Below are 23199 nucleotides of genomic sequence, written 5' to 3' on the forward strand. Positions count from 1 at the left end.
AAGCTGCCCCGGTGGAGGGGAGTCTGCCTAGCAGGGTCCCCCTTCCGCTCAGGGCTGCTTCTGAAGGTTCGTCTAGAAGAGAATTTTAAAATATTTGCTAAACGGGGAGCCTTTCAGTTCTGCGGGGTGGTTTCTTTTCTGTAGGAAGGAGGTTTTGGTGCCCCGGGAGGGCAAGGAGTATCGCCACGGCTCCCTGTTCCCCCAGAAAAAGAGGATGGTGATGCAAGCGCTGGAGTGAGTCACGCAGCTGTGCCCTGTTTTACAGCAACCGCCCATCGCACTTGAAGGGCGGTGGCTGCCAGGCCCCGCACCGCACACGGAGCTGTGACCCGCCGGCTCGCGTCCTGCCAGGCAGCAGTGGCACAAGGAGGAACCGTGACAGAAAAAGGGTTTTAAATAAAGCCACAGCTTCCTCATGTGAGCTACAGCCCTTCGCCCGGAGCGTGCGGTGGTAGGCCAGCTGCGTGTGCTTGGGGAAGTGCAGGTACGCGCTTATCTGCTGCCGTCTGGCAGCAGCCATGGCACGAGCACACCCCTCCCAGGCAGCGACTCAGACGAAGCAGGCAAGAGGCTGTCAGGAATTTAATTGTACTTGGCACTCGAAACTGTACAACACATTTACAGAGAACCACACGTTTGTGTCTATGTACACCCTCTTCCCATTTCCAACATTACTGGCCAAACACGTGACAGGCAATAACCCTTTACATGCGAGTTACGGCTCCTCGAGCACAGATTTCAGGTAACGCTCAAGGACGGGTATCGTGGGATCGCTGCCCTCGCCCCGTCATCACCAGTCAAATGACAGGAACAACCTGCTGGTTTTGCTCAAAGCTGTCACCGCTTTGTTTCCTACAACGCTTTGCAGCGCAGTGACCAAGTTGGCACCTCTCACACGAATCTTTGGACCGCTAGAACATGGCAGTGTCGCCGTTACAAGTATATACAACCACTATCTCCTCTGTCCTTACACCTCATCAGCTTCAAACGCTTTCTTTTCTCTACCTTTCTACCACATGCAATAACCCCTTGGTTGCCTCCAGTCCTGCCTCCCTGCGGAAGGCATTTCATTTCCAAAAGGCAACAGTAACAAGAAAATCTACCTTCACTCCCTGCTATTCCCCTCTAGCTGCTGCTCCTCTTCCCTCCCCAAACCCTTTGCAACGTGCCTAAAACCTTCCTAAACCCCGTTAGCAATGCAGTTCTCTTTCAGTAGTCCGGAGCGCACACAAGCCATTTACGTCGCTCATCGTAACGGGGTACGTTGAGCGTCTCCTCCCAGGCACCGACTCGTAACGCTGTGGCTTGCCTGCGCTCCGCAGAACTGTGGAGTGACGTGAGAAACAGTATGTACACGCACACCTCAGAGCACGAAGGATCAAGTACTTGAAAGGAAATGCCAAGTCTGAACAACAACAACATCAACAAAATACAAAAGTAAAAAAAAAAAAAAAAAGAAAAACAAGGAAAACCAAAAAACCCCCAAACAAACTTGAAACAAAACAACTAATAAAAAAATTAAATATCTGGCAGATTACAAGAGTGAAAATGAGGAATGTACAAAGGACACACTAAGATGAAAGATTCCAGTAGGTAAATTGAGAACCTGTTGAACCTGGGGTCTGTTTTTTCTCTCCTTTTTTAACATGGAAAGTTGCATGGATTATGATAACCATACACTGCAAAACATGCACTGTACAAGACAAGAAGAAAACGTGAATTCGGGTTTCCAGTCCACTTTAAAGGGACTCTCGCAGTGTTGATCCAAACCCCCTGCAACGGGAGGTGCTGCCAGGCTCAAACGGTGACGGCCCAAACTCCCGCTTTAGCTTTGCTGTTTTCCCGCCTCAAACACCGCGCCTGGAAATCTCTCAGAAACCAAAGCGTGCTCTTCAAATCTGCCATGAGCAGACAAAAGCACGAGGGCTTCCGAATCACTCGCAGCATTAAAACCAGGTTCAAAGTGGCCATGTTTGTAAAAACAGACTCCAGTTCAACAGTGTTAACTGCATACCAGTAGCTGCCATTACAACATAAAAACCAAAAAAATATTCTGTTCAGTAGAGTGAATCCAATCATGCTCACATTACAAGAAAAATGTACACGTTATTTATAAATAAACAGTCTTCCACCAGGATGTCGCTGGGCTCCTCTTTACACTAGCGTTTCTTTCTGCTTGCCACTCAGCTGCTTCTCCCTCGTTTTTCTGTGTCCAGACGGTGTTCTGTGTGTTTTCACGCCCTTGGCTTCCTCCGAGTCCAGGATGGAGCCACACTCGGCCGTGCTTTCGTCTAGCTCCATCTCGGTTATGCCAGACATGGCAGACTGCCTCTTCTGGGCTTTGATGTTGGACGCGGCGGGGTTGTTCTCCTCCGACTCTTCGCTCAGCTCTGGCAGCTCCTTCAGCTCTGCTGCGGCAGCAGTCCGCTGGAAGGGAGCGATGGCGGTTCGGATGCAATTAACCCATTGCTGCTTGTGGAAGACGTCATTGGCCTGCAGCGTGTGAGACTGGCCCGGGGAGGGATCTTGGAAACGAACTCGGAAGATATTTTTAGCTGAAGATAAACATAGGAAAAAGCAGATCAGTTCCTAGCTCAATATTTAGAGATTCCATTGCTAGACAAGTGATCTGGACTGCCCTGCTCTGCTTCAGGGAAAACGTTCAAAACCCCACCAAAAAAAAAAGAAAACCAACCCAAACCCCACAAGCCAGCAGAGACATGTTGAAATAGATGTTTTCTAATCTGAGCACCAGCTGCAAAGTGCCACATATTAAGTTTATGGCCACCAAATATAAAACTGCAAAGCCCGCAGTGACAGTCTAAAGGAGGACGTTAACACATGTCACATGTCTGCTGTCCTAAAGGAACCTCAGTCCACGGGGATCTATGCCCGGGTGTAATCTCTCCTCACCAACAGATTCCCACGCAGATGAACTGGTTTGGTCCGTACCTTTATCGGAATTGCCAAAAGCTCCTCGGAAGGATCCTCCCATTTTCACATCACCATCCTGCAGGTCTTCGAGGAGCAGCTCCTGGACAGGGATCGGCTGCCTGTACACCTGATAGGCCTGACGCTCGTTGCGAGTCACCGGCCGGGTCAAAACCAGGATGTCTTGGAAGAGGAAGACGTAGAGTTTCTAAAAGGGAAAACGCATTCGAGTATGAGCGAAGCGTTGTACTCCGTATCCAAATAGGTCACACACCCTCTGGGATTCAAGGCCACGTTATCTGAGTTTCATCCACGTTAACTTTCTGAGAGTTTCCTGTTACAGCAACGTAGGGCCCTGGCAGTGGTGGCACAGACCAGACTTACATCAACAGGTTTATTATTTTAACGACCCTTAAAAAGTGAATTATGATTTACAGATGCCAAGAATAGGATGACTAGAAGCAGTATCTTTTCTGACAATACAAAACACTTCATGTGTACAGAAGTGTAATAGCTTCAACATTACAAAAAAACCCCCAACCAACAAAAAAATAAAGAAAACAGAAAAAGATTGGATGTTTAAAACGAGGTCACTCCTGCAAGCCAGAACAAAAGGCAGCAAACCCTCGAGTACAGCAGGGTCTTTCAGCGCTGCTGCAGTGGGAGATAAACTTCTGGCAATTCATCTCAAAGCCAAACAGGCATTTGCAGGAACACTTTTGTTTGGAAGAGCTGTGCGCCAGCGCTCATAATGGGGAATGTCAGAGCACCTGAAAGTAAACAGCCGGCAGGAAATCCCTTTTGATGGAGTGCTTGGGCACAGAGCACGCTTTCTATGGTAATTTTGTGCTAATTATTTTCCAGCTTCTGAAGGCCAATTGTAAAGCTGTCAGCAGGAAACTTTCCCTTACACCCTGAAATGCAGACTGCCATCAGGTGCTTTCTCTTCTGCTTTTTAAATTTAGCTAATTGTCTAAACTAACCCTAAGGATGGAAGGGCTCCTGGTCCTGCTATAACGGACAAACAGTTTTAACTACCTCTGAGGGAAGGTTTTCAAACTTGACAATTAATTACCATGAACATGAGGGACTTACATGTCCATTTTTATTCTTCAGCTCCCCATGGCACAGTAAAGCTTTGCTGCCTTCGATCCTCGGGTCCTTCTGCTTCTCATCCAGGTACTCCAGCTTGTCAATGTAATACTGGCACTCTGACTCCCCCTTCTTCAGGTTGATGTCAGAGAGGACTCCTTGGATTATAGATATCTATAAACCAAAACATTTACAAATGATTAAGTAGTGACCTCTGCTTGTATCTCTTCCCTTTAAGTGCTATTTAAGAACTCCAGATGACAGAGTCCATGTGGACTGATCTCTCATTTGCTTTCCTGAGGGATTACAGTCACAGATTTGTGTCCACTGAGAAAACCACCCCATGAAATTGCTGAGGGTTTAAGAAAGCTTTCTGAAGCTCCAGAATGACGTGCTTATGTCAGAACAACGATCACGAAATCACTATTACTTACGGCTTCTTCCAGAATCTGGATATCAGGGTGGTCTTTGGGAGTGTGCCTCAGGATCTCTTTTAGGAGCAGTGGGTATTTGACCAGCCGACTTCGAGGAATGTCCAAGAAGCTCCAAAGGTCTAGCTTGCGGCTGAAAGGAGACTCAAGGCAGCGCTGAAGGAAGTCCTGCACTCTCCGGTCCTGCTTCTTCTGATCCAGAAGTGCTTTGGCTGCCAGCTGATTGCTACAGTAACCTTTGTAGGCATGGAGTCGTGGTAACTGCAGGAAAGAGAACAATATTCAGGAGTCAAATTCCATGCGGGAAAAGCAAATCACATTAACATGTCAAACTCGGGGAGTTCTATTTTCCTTACTATGATACTTTGCCCGATAAAAAAAAGCTAACAGACTATCTTGTATACGTAGCTAGTCTTTTGTGAGAAGAACAAGGGCATCCTGCATGCAATGCCTTTGAAGTTCAGATGTTTGAGATTAACAGCGATAACACTATTGAAATTGCATCAGTGACAAACAGTCCAGAAGATATAGACATTTCAAACATAAATCAGCAAGTAATTGCAGTCACACTAGCGTAAGTCTCCAGGGTGACATCGTGGCCCATTACGGCTGACAGACTCCCATTGTTTTCAGTGTAGCCAGGATTTCCGTTTCAATCTTTCGCTCAAGGCCACAAAAGCCCACAGCTTTTCGGCTTCTAGCTTTAAACGTTCTTTAAGCGCATTTTTAGCCTGCTGTCTCTAAGTTGTGTACTCACCCACTTCACAAGAATGGGCCCAATCTGCTCCACTGTTCCATCTGGTTTTGTTGCTTCTCCTAAACTTGCCAACAAGTCTGGAATTGAAACACGAGAATAGAAATTGCATCAATGCCCTTGTAAGCTGTTCTAATGTGAGAAAGCATAGAGTTTAACTCTTAGTCAGCACATTATATGAAAATGATCCAGTTGCTCTTACCTTCATGCAGAGGAATATAAGAATCCAAGTCCCCAAATATGTGGGTGAGTTCCTCCTCGGACATGATAGAGAGTTTCAGCATGGGATCATGATAGGCCTGTCAAAGAACGTCAGTATTAAAATACATCAAAATCTCCCAAACCCAAAAGCTGACAATTTAAATATGAGGGGATATATCATGTGCAGGAGAGATATGAAGTGAAGCCAACAGAAACAGTAACACTGACTTTGACTGCTAAAAGATTCACCTCTGTATGAAGGTATCAAGGCCTTCAAATGAAAAGGACTTTCCTGTCTGAACTGTTCTCATCTGGGAGAGGGATTCCCCAATTAGCTCCGCAGGACTGAAAAGCGCAATCCTTTTTTGGCTGGGTTTGTTGCAATCAAACCAGTACCGTACGACTGTTCACAACAACTTTCCAGGCCAGCTTTCAAACTGTGGATTCTGGGCCTGATAAAGCTGATATGTAATGTTTGCAGATGCAAAGAAACTTCATTATTGTCTGTAATATGAGTACTGACTGCAGAAAAAAAAAAAACACCCACCTTTCTGGCAAGCTTCAGGTCTTCGATTAGGTCCTGCTCTCCCCTGGACATTTCGTATATTGCCTGTGAGGAAAGGGATAAAGCATTGAGAGTCATTTTTAATCCCAGTCTTCCTCTCAAAGAGCCTTTCAGCTCACATAATGTACATCCTGTCTCTGCAGCCTGAATAGGCGGTTTTGCCATCTGAATCACTGTATGCCACCTGGGCATGGCAACCTCAAGTAAATCTGCCGGCTTTCCCAGCTCCGAGAAAGCAACATTACTTACAACTGTGTGAAAGCTCTGACGCTCATGCACAAGCCAAATTAAATATTAGCGCCTTTTAAATCACTAGTTTTACACAGGCAAGTACGAAAAAAAACAAAACCCAGAAAACCGCAGAGGTCAAATCCCAGGCGTCTTTAGTCAGCTTCTGTGTTGTCACTAGAAGATTTGTCTAAGAACTACAGGAAAAAGGCAAGCCAAGGCCTTGCTATTTGGCTTTCAACCAATTGTCAAGAGCTTTAAGGGAAAGACAGCTGGCTTTACAGGGAACCCGACTTTGGGTCTGCTGCAAAGCAACCAGCGTGGCTGGGTCTCGAATTTCAGAAATGCTGAGCACCCCCATGGAAAGAGTTTGGCATCTCTGAAGAGTCAAACTGGGGAGACGAACTCCCTAGTGACTCAAGAGAGAGAAGCCTACCTTTTCCCATGCCTAATGCAGAAATAAATCTAGCGGTTTAGAAGTGAAGGTGCACAGAAAGATACAGTCACCGACAGATGCTCATTACTCTTTTACTTGCCAAGGAAACAGCCCAAGCCAAGGCCTCGGCCGCCTTTCTCAGTCCTGCTGTTTAACGGACAGCCTACCTCCTGGCGCTTAATTTCTTTGGTGCTCAGGGACTCTTTCATGTTGACATCTAACATCTCAGACCAAAGTACGCTGTTTCTTCTTTTAGGAGGAGTAGGAGCAGCAGATCTGCTACATGACTTCTGGGGACAGCCAGGAGACTTGCTGTCACTGCGAAGGGCAAATGACTGTAGGGATTTAAAAAAAAAAAAGTAAAAAAAAAAAATATGTAGAGCCACCATTTCAGAAGTACAGAAGTATTACAGTATTATCCATACCCCTCCCAATCCTTCATCCTCCTCTGTTGTACAGGGCAGGAAAACACACCCAGACACTTTTCCTCAGATAAAGGAACACTTTAATCAAGCTGCTGAGAAAGCCCTGAAAGCCCAGAGATTGGCAAGCTTTTCCATGCGCCTCTCCCTGCACTGATCCAGCAGCAGTGCTTGGGAGGAGGATGGGCAGGTAAAACTCACGTCTATTTCCAAAGTATGAGGAAGTAAATAAACGAGGATCATAATTCTACCTATAACGAGGCTAATCAGGAGCCACTTAAACTTTGCTCTCGTGATTTGCAATGTTACTAAAACCCAGACACAGAAGCGCTCTTATCTGCATGTGTGGGGTATAGCGTTTCTTAGACAACACTTCTCTAACATTGAAAGATCGCTGAACAGCAGGTTCACATTTAAGCACGTGCTCCAATACACATATCTCAAGTACTGGAACAGTTTATCAACTAATTCTCCCTATCTGAATCAGTTCATGTTTTTTACTGCTTAAACCCTCGATAAGCTGGTTATCTAGCAAGCTATCCCTGAACTCCTGAACTCTTGTTCATCCCCATGTCCCAAGCAAGCTCTCTGTCCTTGCATGAATCATACAGGAGATTTTCAAGAGATGCCTTGAAATCCCAGTACCTGTTTTACCCCAACACAGCCAGTATCTTCCCCATGTCTCTAGACTTCTAGGACTAGAAGGCTCTGCTTTTTACCTGTATTGTCTGCCCAAAGCGCCGAACCGCACCATTTCTTACAGGAGAGATCAAGTTCGCCAGGGATGTGACCCGTGCTAAAGGCCGAACCCGCTTATTGCTTGGCTCCTGTAAATAAAGCAGAGAACAAATTGCACTGGCTGTGACTCCCACTTCATTGCTCAAGCTGCCCAGGCAGGTTTAAAAAGCATGAACCCACTTAAGGAGTGGGAAACACAGCAAAGAGTGTGTTTTGAAGTAGCCATTCATCTTGAAAGGAAAGCAGAGGCTGTAAATATTTGTCTGAACTTTAAGGCTGCAATTAAACTGCAGAGACTTTGCCCAGTGTAAAAGAGGCAAGATAACATACACATCAGTCAGAATGCAAATTAGGGCTCGAACAGGGACTGTTATGGTTTGAACATAAATAGACTGAAGCATTCTCCTCCGCAAGGCAAGTGACTCTCATCTAAAGATGGAGCTGTGATCTGCTTCTCCATTTTATCATGTTTTCCTTTGTAGAAAGAATGTGTTTTTCCATTTTAATTTTATTTTGGAGAGAAAAGTAGCAGTTGGAGCCCAGGACAGCCTCAGCAGCTATTCTAACAGCAAATGACCACATGCTGAACATTCCTGCGAGGGACATGCACACACGAAGTGGATAAAGTTTAAAACCTTTAGTTTACACAGCTTCCTCCCCTTTCTGCTCTCCACTACCCCCCGCAAGTCATCATAATTTTTCTTACACGTTGTTTAGATTTGAAAGATAGAGCTTCTGCTTTTCTACACCACTAATCCCTGCCGGGAGCCCACAGCATTTTCAATTCTGTCCTGAGCGAAATGCTGCCAAGAAAGAGGAAACGCCCCATGGAAACCTCCTGCTGTTTAAACTCAGATCAGTTTTTAAAATCGTGCTGGCAACCCTACATATTTTACATCAAAAATATTGTGTTGTAAGGACTGTACAGGAAAGGTGTGCACAATGGGATGCCAGGAAGAGATGGACTCAGAGCTTAAGGCTAGGAGAAAGCCTAGATGAGGTGCCCTGGTGCTCTTAAACATCTGGCAGATGGTTGGACATGACTCATCATCACAAGGAACTGTCTTAGCATGAAGTTCAGATGAGTCGATGGAAGCAGCCTCTTTTTTGAGTCCCTCTCAGTTGAATTTTACCAAAGCTTTATTAGGCTTTTTGGTTAGGTTAATTACAGTTGAGTCCCTCCTCTTACGTTTCAAAAGGCTAACAGGCAAAGATGGAGAAGACTGCTTAGGACAAGCTTTCCGCTGTCTCTATTTCCAGTTTGAGATTGCAAGATAAGGTGCCCAAACTCTTTGCTTCTGTGTAGCAACAGAAGTGACAAATGGTGAAAACAAAAAAAGGGAATAGGAACACACAGAGCTGGATTCCAGTCATGGGGCTGAGGAAGCATAAAAGCTACGTATGTAAGATCTGATTTCAGCAACATGACCCGAGGAGTGGCCCGTCTGCCTGCCTACACGCAGTGTTAAGCAACAGAGGAGGTTAGCTCACACTGAATTAAGCCTTCAAAGTTGCAGGGGGGAAACATGAAAAGAAACAATTTATGAGTGATGCAGAACAGAAAGACCTCTTGGCACAGCAAAGAGCATGTTCAAAGCTGTGCTTGAAACATTTGGATAATCTCAGAACTATGATGGTACTACAGAAATGGGGAAAAGCTATAAGAGAGCACCCTCAACCCTGGGACCCTGGACCCTCAGCTGGGTTTAGGCGCAGCACCGGGAACACTGCAGTCAGTTCTTCCCTTTGCCAACCATGAGCCACTGCACTCAAGACAGAGTCAGTCAGGAAAAGGATTATGTAGAAGGCTGGAAAGTTAGGCTGGGCTCAAAAGAAGACAAGGAAACTTTAATCAGTTACAGACATTTCTGAGTGGAGGAAAAGGACAGGTAATTTACTTGTAGAAAACCATGTATCAGTGTACTAGAATAAAGGGACGCAAGCCAAGAGAAGCCAAGACACTGCAGGAATGTAAGCAGAAAATATACAGACATAAGCCACACACAGCTCTGTCAAGGCCAGCGATATAAATAGCATGGAAAAGAAAAACGTGACACTGAAAATTAATAGCAAGAAACCTCAGTGCTTTAGGACGCTTGTACAGTCTTTCGCAGCTCACTGTTAAAGGGTCAACTCTGCAGCCTTTCCCGATACGAGATACAACGACACACTATCTGCGCTAAGGGACATGTGTGAATGCCTTCCCAGCGCATCTGTGCTAGGCTGAAGCGACACATGCATATGCACAAGGTCTGGCAGAAGGCATTCCTGCCTCTCCGTTTGGGACAGGCGGTACAAAGAGGCTCCCTGGGATTATAAATCACCGCTTTTCTGAACAGTTGATACGTACTGAGACATGCAAAGATAGGCTTGAAGTGAAAAGCACTGCTCTCTTGAACGAGAGGGAGCACAGCTCCCAAGGAGCCCTCCTCTGCTCTGAGGAAGGAGGAATTTCACACAGATTGGCACGACCAGAGCGTTTTCTGTACGTGTGATGTGCTGTGCTCCCCTGGGGTGTTCGGCCAACAGAAAAACTTCTGTATGCTATAAATTCAGCTTAGCAAAAGGCCATTTCCCCTCTCTTAAAGAGAAACAAATCCCACTTTCTGTCCTGTGAGTGCTCTCAGACTTGAATGGCTCAACTGCCAAAAAAACGCATCTGTTTCTTCTTCTTCTCCTTCCTGCGATATCGTTTGATCCAAGGTAGGGAGGGGGAAAAAAATCCCTCTCCTTAGAAACCTCACCTTCTCTGAGATCTGCATTTCAGCTTGGGGCCATGTACTCCACTTACAGTCAAACTCAGACGTGGTGTAAGCTGAGACTCAGCGCAGTTCATACTATGGATAACTTTGGCTCACTATTTTTTTTTTTAGTTCTGTACTTGCAAACAATGATTAGCCTGTCTCCACGCTGTATTACTTACAGAAGCCCAGATTAGAATGAAGTCTGTAAAGTTTCTGTAACAAGCTAGTAGTGTTAAGCATTACAGCACCAGCAGATAATTAAAACCCCAGCGAGTTCAACAGCACCTCTGCTTCCATTCAGAATTTTTTTTTCCAGGGGCCTCCTCATTAAAAGTGAATATAAATATATCATAAACATACACACAAAACCTAAATTTGTGCCTCAATGCCTCAGCTGGCAGACAAGACTTCACACTAGTGGAATTTCTTCAAGTGCTTCTAAGTGCAGGTTGACTCGTCACATTGTGAAAAGATTGCACCTTGCTGCTCGAAAGAAAACCAGGCTCTACTTTTGAGCAACAAACATTTTCCTTTAGCAGCACGCATACCTACAACCTTTCCCCCACGCTAGGTAATAATTAGTGGTTTTTACAAGGATCGCTTACTAGAGTGCAATGTCCTACGTGCTGGTCCCATACCGATGCGTACAAACACGGTGACAAATCTAAAAACCACGCACAGCAAAACTTTTCCTATTAAGCCAAATAAGCAAAAAGGGATTTTAGTCACCAGCTTGAATAATTCATACCAGAAATCATCGCCACCTGACTATCTTATTTTAAGATTCACGTGTAAGGAGCTCGCTGAATCTCACACTCTGTTCTGAAGACGGCTGTCTGCACTCAAACCGAACAACCAGCCTCTGGCTTGACACGTCGGTACGGAGATTACAACCCTCGCCTTTCTCAAATTCAACAGGCTGTTCACGACCAAGGCAGAAATCTGGCCTCATGCTCCACTGATAACTTCAGTGGCTCTTGATAGCAACTCAGTACCTGGCACTGATAGGAGTGTTGGCTTAGGAGTCATTGCTCAAGCCCAGACCCAAAGTTTAACTTCAGATTCCCAGTGTGCTAGTTATACCCTACAGAAAATACACGTTTTAAGAATTAGAGTCGATTTACTCTCCTTTAAGAGATCTGGTTTATGTTATTTCTCTCCCAGCATCTGGTTTCCCTTTTGCACAATGAGATTGCCCAAGTTTGGCTGTTTTAAAGCCAGGATTTTAAGAGGCTGGCGACTCAGACCGGAGCCCTCAAGCCCCAGAGCTGTCTGGAGCCGCCTGTTTTTTCTTTTCCACCTCATCTCACCGCTAATCTCGGCAATAAAACCCTGCCCAGGGCCACCGGTCCCTACCTGGCTGCTGAACTTTTGCCTTCTGTCGCAGCAGGAGGCATGCGAGCATCTACCAGGAATGCAATTATTCTAATCTACATAACAACAGATGACAAAAATAACAATACTTAAAAAACACAACACCCTCAAAACCCCAACCAATCCCCATGATCGGGTTTTTTTTGGTTTTTTTGTGTGGTTTTTTTTTGTTTATGCAGCAAACAAACACCCTAATTAGGAAAAATCCTGTCAGTGGAAAGAGCACACAGAGCAAAAGGCGTTTTTTTAACGAAAATCCGGCTGGGAGGAGCGGGGTCAGGTGAGGCGCCGAGGTCCCCGGTCCCACTCCTCCGGGACAACCCCCCTCCAGGAGCTGTGAAGCTGTTGTTTCTTTTTAAAGACCTTTTTTTTTTTTTTTTAAATCGCTGCCTGCACCTCACTCCGGCGCCGGCTCTCAGCGTGCAGCGCACCCGGCTCGTCGCCTTTCCTCAGGCGCGGAGAGCGGGAAGGTTGGGGGGGGCTCCCAAACCCCCCACTTTCCCCTCAACCCCCCCCCTTTTTCCCCTCTCTCAACCCCGCTCCTCCTCACCTCCTGCTCCCTGAAGGACTGGTTCTGCGCGTCGATCACCCGGATAGTCCTTTTGATGGGCAGCAGCCCTCCGAGCTCGTCGTGAGCCACCATGGCCGCCGTCCGCGGCGTCCCCCTGCCGCCGCCGCCTCAGCCCGCGCTCATGCCCGCTCTGCGCCCGCCGCCGCGCCGCGCCCCAACCTCACCGGCGGGGGCGGGGCTACCGTCACGACCACGCCCCCCGCCAAAGCCACGCCCATTGGCTACTAGCCCCGCCCTCTGCCCCAGAGGCAGAGTGCCGGGGGCGAGCCCTTTCCCAGCCCTTATTTCCTCCTAAACTCCCCAAAACTGGAACCTCTGAGAGGTTCTACTTTAAGGCAGTGCGATGCAGGCACCCACTGGGGGTTGAGAGGACTGTTCCATCACAGCCCACGATGGAAGGCGGTTTGAAAAGCGCAGGGCTTTCGCTCTTTGTGCTGAAAAAAGACAAAGCCAAACGTATGTTTTGGTTTTTGGAGTTTTTCCTCTCTTTTTCTTGGCTGGCACTCACTGCCTACAGCTGTCTCGCAAGCGTGGCGGTGGGATGTGCTCCTCCTGACGGTGGCTCTCGTTGCCGCCACTGGAGCATAAATCATTTGCTGCTGCGAGTTGTTTTTTTTCTACCAGCCTCAGCCCTCCTTGCTCAAAAAAAAAGAATTCTTGTCTAGACCTGTGCTTTTAAGTCTGCTCTCAGCTTTAAAGGTTGTGCTGGCACAGGTCTGTTAGCCAGGGGCTGGGCTGAGCCTCTCCCCCTCTTCTAACAGGGGAGCCTGTCCCAGCAGGCCTGGCCGTAGATGCAAAGGGTTTGTATTTTTTGTTTGTTTGTTCAAGTCATATTATTCCTGGCACCGCTGCAAATCTCCAAAATAAAAGGTCTCTTGTGCTGGTAAAAATAAACCCGGTTTATTTGGCAATAGGAGGGCAGCTGCGTTGCTGCCTACCTATGCTAACCAACCTTCTTCTCGGAGGAGATAAATTTGGGGTGGCTGGGAGTATTGCAGGGTCCCCGCCGAGCTGGTCCCCGGCTGCCACGTGGCCGCTGCGGGACGGGCAGAGGGTTTGCAATGGCATTTTTCAGAGTAATGGGCAGGAGGAAAGTCCTGCTGTCCCCTCCCCTGACTTTTTTTTTTTTTTTAGCTTTGTTTGCTTCTCTCCTGTGGAGAGCTGCTCTCAGCAAATCTGCGCCCATTTAACCTCTGCGATGCGAGACTGGGACATTTAGGATCGTCCACCGCAGGATTCTCAGAAACTCAGGATACAGCAAGTTTCCATACCCTTGTTGAAAGTACAGACTGTGGCTCTTTCACATATGGGTAATCCTTTTTTGGATTACTGAAGTCAACCATTTTTAAGACAACAAAAGACCAAAGGGACGATGACTCTGGGGAGGAGCAGGCAAACCCTCCATTGAGTTTGATCATTTTTTTTTGGGAGTATCAAACATGCCCATTTCTCCTACAGTCTAAGGTCAAAGGTTTGTTAAACTTGGCCTAAAGATTCAAGAACGCTTCTCGACGCCGAGAACGCATCTCTTTTCAGTGAGATGTAGACAGGCCATGCAGAGTCAACTAAAAATAGGGGATGAGCAACCAGGAGCTGAGAGGGAAGGCGTGAAGCAGAGTCATGCACACCAAGGTAGCACTTAAAACGCTTCTTGCTAGGACCAGAATGTGATGTCCTGCGTCCTGAAGCACTTCATGCCATATGAAGTGCTTTCTGTGACGTAAGTATTAAATAGTCCTTCTCCTTCCCAAGCCCTCGGGGAAGAGACCTGCTGCCGTGCACCGGGGAAGCACGTGATTCACTGGGGAGATCCCTGACTTTCTGCGTGACACCTTGTGAGGCTAACTAATTCGTGGTGATGCAAGCCCCAGCTGATGCAGCCTGCTGATGTCATGTTGTGGAAAGGTAAAGCTCTGGCCTGATGCAACAGGGCTCACTGTATGCCTCCTGGCGTGGCACATGCAAGGGTTACGTGCCCTGGACAACTGCCCTTTGTTCAAAGCAAGGGGTGGGTAAGGCCTTAAAGCAACAAAAAAAACCCCGAAGACAAGCGGTTCCCAGCTGCCTCTATAGCAGATGGGATGATTTCTGTACGCCTGTTATATCTGTATAGATCATCAAGTGCCATTTCGAGGCAAAATCCACCCTGAGCAGTGGAGACACGCGCTCTGCAATGGGTGCTTGCTGACCAACATGCAACGCAGGGAAGGCAATAAATCTGGAGAAGCCTGAAGGCAGCAAGGGTGGAAGGTGATCTTGCAGAGGTAAAATAACCATTCCCCAGGGCCACGGCATCCCCTCTACAGCAATATAATCAGCACGGCCTTAGAACAGCTCAGAGCACGCTACGATACCTGCACATTACTTACCTGCCTCTGCTCTACTTACAACACATGCAAGAGGCAGTGGGAATATGACCTTTAAGTTAGTAAAGTTCATTGTAGTGCAAACGCCACTCCAGTGGGCCAACCATCCCAAACAAGGCTGTGGTACTTGGCAACCCTCTGGTGAACCCAAAACAAATGGAAAAAGAGAGTTGTTCCTCATGCTGCAGAAGCAACGAAGCCAGACTGATGGGTTTGTATCCTATACACCCCGCACCGTAATTCCAACTTCCCTCTAACTCTGGGCATATTCTTCTACCCAACACCAAATCCCTCTGTCTTCCCAGTGCCCCCTTACCCTTCTGCCCTGGCCCCAACCTCCTTTGTGCCTTTCCCTGCCCCTCCAGCCCACTGGGCAGGGATCAGCCCATGCCTTGGCGGCTCTGAAGCCATGAGAAGGCAGCCCGGCCGGTCGCTGCGCTGAGCGATGCGTAACAGACCAGTTCTTCCTGCTCTCCTGCCAGTGGGTATTAATAGCATTCCTCCCCTATACTCCAGTGGGGATTTTCACTTCTAGGAGCAAAATACCTTGGTGACTCCTATCCTACTATCAAATTAGGGAGCCGGGAAAAGTTCAAGTGACAGAGGAGTCAACCAGCCCTCATTGTTTTATTTTTAACTTGGGTTTTCATTTCCACGGAAAAGGGAGGACTGCTGTTACACAGAGCTGTTTGCCTGAAGTCCTGGGCGGCCTCATACCTGCGACATTCCTTGCTCCTGCAAGTTATTCTGGGTAGAGCTGCTGCTAAATAAAAATGCTCTCTAGGGTATTGACATGCCATTTTGTTATTTCAGCCCCAAAGCATCATCAAATAAATTTTAGATTAACAAATGATGAATTCCTAAGAAAACATGCATCCAAATTCCAGTGTACAATTCCAGACTGATGTAAGTTTTCACAGTTAAAAATACTCAGTTGTTTAAGCGACATATGGCATCTGGCTAGTGCCAGGGGTTGCCAAGTGTGGCATGCAGGAATGCTGCCACAACAGCTGAATATGTCCTCCAGCACCTGTGTCCAGGGTGGCCGGCACGCACGACCTGATCCTGTCTCTTCTCTTGGCAAATCATATGTGAGAGTGGCAGGCAGACACAGTTAATGTAAAACCCTAGCAGGTTTGGAATGTGATTTTCAGCCTACCTTCAGTGGAAGAGAGTCATTACAGCACCCTCAATACCCTCATAGTTCAGGTCTGGCCAGGTTACACAGACCCGACCATCAGGCAGGACACTTCAGGGTTGCTTTGTGTTATACCTAACCCTGCAAGAAGGATGTTTGCTGCTGCTGACAAGAGCCAACGACAAAAGATCTTTGTTCCGCCACTGGTTGGAGAGGAGAAGCCTTGAGCTGGTGCATTAACAGAGCCCGGAGGCAGGGGGGTATTCCTCAGTGGGCAGTTTTCCCAGTTTTCACAGGTCCTGGATGCCTCTAATGTGCCTGACATCTGGATTCAATTTCTTCAAAGAAGGAACCTGTGACATTTTAATCCCTTTGGCGGCTTGAAGTCTCGGGGAAAACGAAAGCATCCATTACACTTATAGCATATTCATTTTCATTGTTGTGTGTGTATGTTTTGAAATCCTATTTACTAGGAACTGAAATCCACCTAAAAACTCACTCTGCAGCTATTCTTAATGCACTATATATAGCATAACATGCAGAACACTCGAGGACTGGAATAAGTAAGATCTCCACAGGCAATAATCTTCTCCCATACGTGTTCGTGCACCCAGGGCAGTCAGACCCCCTCTGCCATGCATAAAGTTGTTTACTGTCCATGAGCTCTGTTTAACATTCCACTCCCAGATATTTATATTCAGAGCCAAATTCAGAGCAGTATTCTGGAAAGTGAGCAAAAGTAGTCTATGACCCATCAAGAGACTATTGGGTCATCTGAAAAGTTTACTAGCTGGTCTGGAATCCAGCATTTATTTTGGATGGTGGGAGGTCACTATAATTAGCTGCCATTCAACTCCATTATACAGTTACAAATAAAAAAAAAAACAAAACAAAACCCCAAAACCCAAGCCATAGTGCAGATGCATTTTTACTGAAATACAACCTATGACATTCTGCAGACCTCTGTAGAAAACGAGTTACATCAACCATTCCTGAAGTGAACATTTGTGCGCTCAGGCCAGAAAAGCAATTTCCATCTTATGAATATGAATGCAACACCAGAAAACATGGACCGTCCAATCTCGTGATATTATTAAACACAACATCTAATCACTGAGTAATGGAGCAAGAAGCTACAGTTGACTTCAGCTCCCAACCTGCTCACGTGCCAAATGTTGTTTTTCAGAGTTGCGTGGTTTAGCCAATGCCAGAGATGTTCGTTTTGATCAAAGTCTGTTTCCAAATACAAATTTGTAACTTATGCATGGGCACGTTCTTGCATGAATCAGACACGCCAATAAAATTCCCATAAAAGTCCTCTAGAGCAGTTGTATCTTTGGGAGGGGGAAGGGAAGAGGAAGGACTGTTATTGTTGTTTCTTTAAAACTTGTGTGTATATATTCTAAAGGAAGGAGTTACCGCTGCAGTTTCTTGCATTATTTAGTGGTGACCTTGAGGCTGTGTTATCCCTGCCTGAAGCCAAGCTGCTTGTGGGGGCTCTGACCATAGAAAGACACTCAGTGATGGTTTCAAGTGATCTGGACCAGCAAGAATGCAGGCACACTAGGATTCTCTCTCCCCCTCCTCTTCTTTTCCAAGTAATTTTTTACATTAAAAAAAAATAAATCAGTGTTTATCTGGCTTCCCTGGAGAGATTGTCACTGTCAGCTTTGTCGTCACAGTCTCTCTGCTGCCAACACTAGTACAATTCTAGGGCTTGCTTGGGCTGAACTCCTATCCAGGCTGAGTAATACTCACAGAATGGGTCCCAAAAAGGTGAGTAAGGCTTCCAGAAGGACACAACATGGTGGTTCATAAAAAGGGTCCTCACTAAGACTTCACTTCCTCTCTGAAATCCCTCTTCCTAAAGCCTTACAAGGACATCCCATAACCAACAGAAAACACCATCCAGACGAGACGTGATTCTTACCCATTACTCAGCCTGGCTTCATTTTGCCTCTGGTAAAATACACCATCACATCCGTCTATTCCCTGTCATATATTGAAAAGTATTTATCTAGTTGCTAACAAACATCAAGATACACACACCTTCAGAAAACACAGTACTGCTTCCTCCCATGAATCATTCAACACCTTACATAACTGCGGGGGTAATATGGAACCGTTTCACATGTGATCACTTAACAAAAAGTTGGTCATAAACCTACCTGAAATGCAAAAAGAACTCTTAGTTTTAAAGCATAAAGATCTGCTTTAAAAAAGAAATTCCTGTCCTCAATCTCTTGTTTCTGTCCCTGCACTGCAATTCACTCTCCCTTCTGTCTTATCCAGACAATTATCAACAGCCCGCGTTGTAGACATGATCTGGGGAGAAAATACCTTCTTTCTCCCAAAAGGAGAGTGTTTTGGCACAAGAGAAGGGGTAGCTCAGTGCTGAAGGAAGTGGATGCTGTCACTATGGTCTCAGGTTGTAACTTCCCGCTCATATTTTGGTAATGTTTGGAGAGTCAAATTAGAAGTTTAACAGACCTAGATCTGGTTCACTTTTGAGTAGGACTCTGGGCAGCAAGGAGGAGGTTCACAAGCCAAAATAAGCAAGAATAGCCAGGGCATTGCAGTCAGTCCGTCTGGGCTGGCGTGATCTCCCCTGCCATTTTGCATACCATCATCCTGGTATGCGGAACAATGATCTAGAATATGTGAGGGTTAAACATCATTAAAGGACTGCTCAACCTTTTCAAAGAGACAGGTACACATCCAAATTAAATAATCCCTTCCCCATACCTTTATTTTAAAAATATACATTGGGTAGGGTGCCAAGTCTGGGATACTAGGATGCAAGTCCCTGCTCCAAAGCAGCCCTTCATGGGATCACCATCTACATGGCACTTTTGTCAGCACAATTATGTCTAGTAGGAGTGTGAATGCAGTATGCTGGCTAACCTCCTCCACTATTACAAGTATGGTGACAAAACAGCAGCTTGTCAGCTGAGCTATATTTGCTGGGGGAGATAGTGGAGCTGAAATAACAGTTACGCTGTGGAATTACACTTTATAAAGACAAACTCTAAAAAATCAGTTCCCATCCGTAAGATGGGGATAAACAATATATGCTCTGACCTACACGTAACATTCTTAAATTATCTTGATCTTCTTTTCTGACCTTATTTCATCAATGAAATAGATATATCTGTGTCTGATGTGGCCAAATTTTAGACTATTGGTTCACCCTCATCAAATCTGGACAGAGCAAAGTATAATCTGTACTACAGCATAAGCGCTCAATGAGACTCAGAAGTCCTGGTGTGTTTTAAAATTTGACTATAAATAGTTGACTGTGGTGCTTTTGAAACTTTTAATAACCTTGAGAGTCGGTATCAAAAAGCCTGAAAATTACAGTCCAATCAGTACCGTTAATGTATTTTAACAAGAATACTGAAGTGTATTTGGTGGGTGTGCCTCAAACTCTCAAATGGCCGGGAAAGTCTGACCCTTTCAAAAGAACAAGTTAAAAAATCAGGTTAAGCAAAAGCTGCAGTCTGAACTTTGACTGTATTAGCCTAGGGATTTCCCTTTTTCCTTGGAAGATTTCTGTTAAAACTCTTAAAAGGCGAATACACAAATTGCTGTTGGTATTTTAGTTTCACCTTGAAGTGATTGCTTTGTGGGAGAAACCCTAATTCATGCAATTTTGTCCAACGCATAAAAAGGTAGTCCAATTAAAAAGAAAAAAAAAGAAAAGAAAAAGAAAATCCTCTTCCCTGAGGGCAGATTTCCTAGCCATAACACTCCCATCTGCATCAGAAAACCAGAAAGACCTCAGAAATGAAACAAGCCCAAAACAGTTCAGAGGCATCAGCACTGCTATGTCACAGACCTCTGCAGATAATCTTTTTTGCTCTTTTCCCTCCCCTACTGGGGAATTACAGGGATGGTCTTATCTGGAACAGGATATCTAGTCTAGAGAGGTCAAAGCCCAGAGTTAGCCTGTTGGACAGGACAGTCGGTTGTGGAAAGCATCCAGCAGTAGCCAGGTTAAGTGAGTCTAATAAATAATGCACAAATGCAAAGTAAGTGACAACAACAGAGGATGCACTAGTCATTAGGTCAAACAGGAAATTCCCCACTAACAAATTACTTTTTATCCCACTCCAATAAACCGTAAAACCCACTTAGTTAACTCTCAACTCAATAGCCACCTTCCTAGGAAAAACCCTATTTCTTTTCCTTCCCTTCTTCAGAGAAGATCTTCAGGGCAGATGGACAGCGAGAAGTAGTTTCTCTTTCAGAAAACCAGGCTTGGATAGTCCTTGGAAATAGATGAAACTTGCACCTCCCCACCCTCATTTTTTTAAGTCAATTTAATCCATAGCTTTAAGAACAATTTACCACCCAGCCAGTCCAGCTTGTTTGCAATACAACGAAGCGCACTAACTAAAGTCAAACAAAAGCAACGTTTGAAGGGGCTTTGCACAGTTTTGCTTCCCAGCACTTGAAAATGCTTATGTTCTTGTTAAGTACTGGTTACACACATTTATTTCACACTACATTAAAACTGTGACAGATTTAGGATTCAAATGATTAAAACAGGAGATAACAAAGAGTGTTACGGATATCGCTAGCAGGACTCGGCCCACCCCAGAGGTGTATGCAAGAGCAAACACAGCTGTACACGTCTCTAAACTGTTGATGGTGAAATGCAAACACAGAAAGTATGGCATTCCCCAGTAGAAGCCACTGTAGTCGACAAAGCAGATGATTGCACAATATTGTAGAGGAACATCCTTTGATTACCTTAAAGTCAAGGCTGCAAAGACTGACTACATCATCGTCTTTCTCTCGGCGCTTCCTCTTCTGTAAGAAATGAAACAAGAGTTATAGCTGTACACTCAATTTGCGTTCAGAGAGAAGGTTCTGTTTTTTATAAAGCAGACTAGAGACATTTTCTTTCTTTACACCCCCAACTACCTGTAATAACTCAAAAAACTAAAGGTTGAAAACAAATGCAAAGCATGTTTATGCTGTTTCATGAGTTTTGTCACCTGATCGATACCTATAAATTATATGCCTATAAGCTTGTTTCTCTGTACTCCCATAATTGTGGTTGTGAGTAAAGTCTTAAGTAGGAAATCTCAGTAGCAGGACAGAATGCAGCGGTTACCACTCTTAAATGATTTGAGATTCATTTAGTTAAATGAAACATTTTTTGTGGTTTCTGAGGTCAGCAATCCAGCAATGAAGTTGGGCTTTTTGATAGAGTTAGGTACCAAGAGAGTCAGACTTGGTGATCATTAGGATCTGAGGTCTCTGGAGGACACCAGAAATACCATGCCTAACTCTCATAACGTTTGCTCACCAGCAGGGCTGGGCTTGGGCAGGGGTCTGCGAGCGAGAGGATCCACAGATTTCACCCTGGGGACAGTGCCAGCATAAAGCAGTTTTGCGCTAGGTTGGTTGTTCCTGCTCCTCAGCCACCCTCTAATACCCAAATATATTTTATTCAGGGGATTCTTACTGTGTATCAGGGATTTGGTTTTAGTGCGGTTCCCTAAACAGCTGAATGTGTGTATGTGAGAGCATTTTGATCGCCTATTTAATTCATTACTTTGGACATGGCCAGTAGACAGCTGTGGCTGAAGCATCCCTGCTAGGAATGCAACGGGCTAAAAGAATAAGCATTTTTGTGGAAGAAAGAGGAGGCTTTTGGCCAGGGAGCTCTCAGCTATTTTCCTTTCCGAAGAAGAGCACAAGCCAGTGGAACAATGATCAAAGACATCTGCACTGAGCTTCCTAATACCTCCCACTATTTCTGTGCTATCTGGGCTTCTACATTATTTTTTTCATTACCCAGATAACGGAAAACTAATTGTGGACTCATCCTGTTAGACTGTGCCAGCCTGCAAATCACCTGGTCTGGAAAAAACATGGGTCATGAGCATAAATTGTTTGGTCACCCATGAAACAAGTAGTTGATTTTCATCCTGTGTTTGACCCTTGTCCTTCAACATTTCAGAATGAGTCAAGTTCATCCTCTTCCACTTCATTAAGCACAAAGAAAAAAGAAAAGAAACTATTTTGTATTTCTATATTGGCCTACATGTTGTTTATCCGTTTAACAGACTAGACATTGAACTAGGTGAAATGGGGAAAACTCCCTCTCTGCAGCTGCAGAGGGAACTACGACCACAAGTCCACTCTGAACTTCAGCAAATTTCAGTTTTGCGCTCTACCAGTCCAGCGGCTTGACCTTCTGTCAGGAGCAAATATGTAACTCCTTTTTTCTTATAATTCAATAATCTATTCAAATAACTTTAAAGTTTCAGCTTTAATAGATGGTTGTCGTCATTGTAAGTCTATTTAAAATGTTTGAATACAAGTATTCGTTCAAATTATTTTTAAATGCTGACCAGCCTAGTTTCCATGGTTCCTTTGAAAATCTGATGCTGTTGAGGGAATGTCCAGCTTCCCTGAAGGGTTCTCAGAAACCTGTTCTCTTGTTTGCTAGTCCTTTCGTATGATGTTTTTTTAGGCTCCAATGTGTCTTCTCACCTGTCCACGCTATGCTGACTCTACCATTTAACTATTAAATACATACATGTAATGGTGAGATATTACAGAAGTGCACTCACTAGTTTCTTATATTTTGGGTTTTGGTGCTGTGTTTTTTTTTCTCAGCTATCCCAACTAACTACAGAAGTGGATTCAAGTACAAAGTTCCCCAATGACTTCAGTTTTTCTGTTTTTTTCTGTATTTGCAAAGACAAGATACTGACTCTGTCACGTGAGTGAGTCCCTTCACTGACAGACTTGCTAACTACAGAGGAAAAAATTCTCACATTAGACATTATGTCTTACGATATTTGTAGCATTGACACTGAATTAATGTCCCAGCACACCATACTTTTTGAACAGACCTTTGGCAGGCTTGAGAACACATGCGAATGCAGACATTTGGTTTTTTTTAGGTTTAGTAAAATATTCAGGGTTGGTTATTTATCAAACCCTGCAATAAGACTGCTATAACCACACCTTTTCGGTCTGCAGATTATTTTTCCCATATGTAAGTCAAAGATATTAGCATCTATTTAACAGAAGAAAACTTGCAATAAAGACAAAGACACCACGCCTTTTCGGTCTGAATATTATTCGTTCCTTATGTAGTCAAGTATATTAACATCTTTAACATACGGCTCCAGACCAAAGCCCAGACACGAAAGGAAGGCCAAAGTTTTGTTTTTAAACTGGCT

At 45.1% G+C, this 23199-nt stretch overlaps 1 protein-coding gene across 3 annotated transcripts in view; it reads right to left on the reverse strand.

The window, feature by feature from the left end:
* Nucleotides 1-564: 564 nt before the first annotated feature.
* Nucleotides 565-23199, reverse strand: part of NET1 (neuroepithelial cell transforming 1) — a 54750-nt gene continuing 32115 nt past the window's right edge. The window contains exons 3-12 of one of the 3 annotated variants that reach the window (XM_075142313.1): nucleotides 20747-20806; nucleotides 7780-7887; nucleotides 6806-6973; nucleotides 5957-6019; nucleotides 5411-5507; nucleotides 5212-5288; nucleotides 4458-4715; nucleotides 4027-4197; nucleotides 2953-3139; nucleotides 565-2555 (exon numbers count right to left, since the gene is read on the reverse strand). In XM_075142313.1, coding sequence (XP_074998414.1) covers nucleotides 2155-2555; nucleotides 2953-3139; nucleotides 4027-4197; nucleotides 4458-4715; nucleotides 5212-5288; nucleotides 5411-5507; nucleotides 5957-6019; nucleotides 6806-6973; nucleotides 7780-7887; nucleotides 20747-20806 — 1590 coding nt within the window. In that variant the 3' untranslated portion in view covers nucleotides 565-2154. Of the gene's footprint in view, nucleotides 2556-2952; nucleotides 3140-4026; nucleotides 4198-4457; nucleotides 4716-5211; nucleotides 5289-5410; nucleotides 5508-5956; nucleotides 6020-6805; nucleotides 6974-7779; nucleotides 7888-12466; nucleotides 12632-20746; nucleotides 20807-23199 lie in introns of those variants that run through there. The other 2 variants (XM_075142321.1, XM_075142329.1) reach the window with 2 other exon arrangements.

The sequence above is a fragment of the Calonectris borealis genome, chromosome 1, assembly GCF_964195595.1.
Source record: "Calonectris borealis chromosome 1, bCalBor7.hap1.2, whole genome shotgun sequence".
Taxonomy (NCBI): domain Eukaryota; kingdom Metazoa; phylum Chordata; class Aves; order Procellariiformes; family Procellariidae; genus Calonectris; species Calonectris borealis.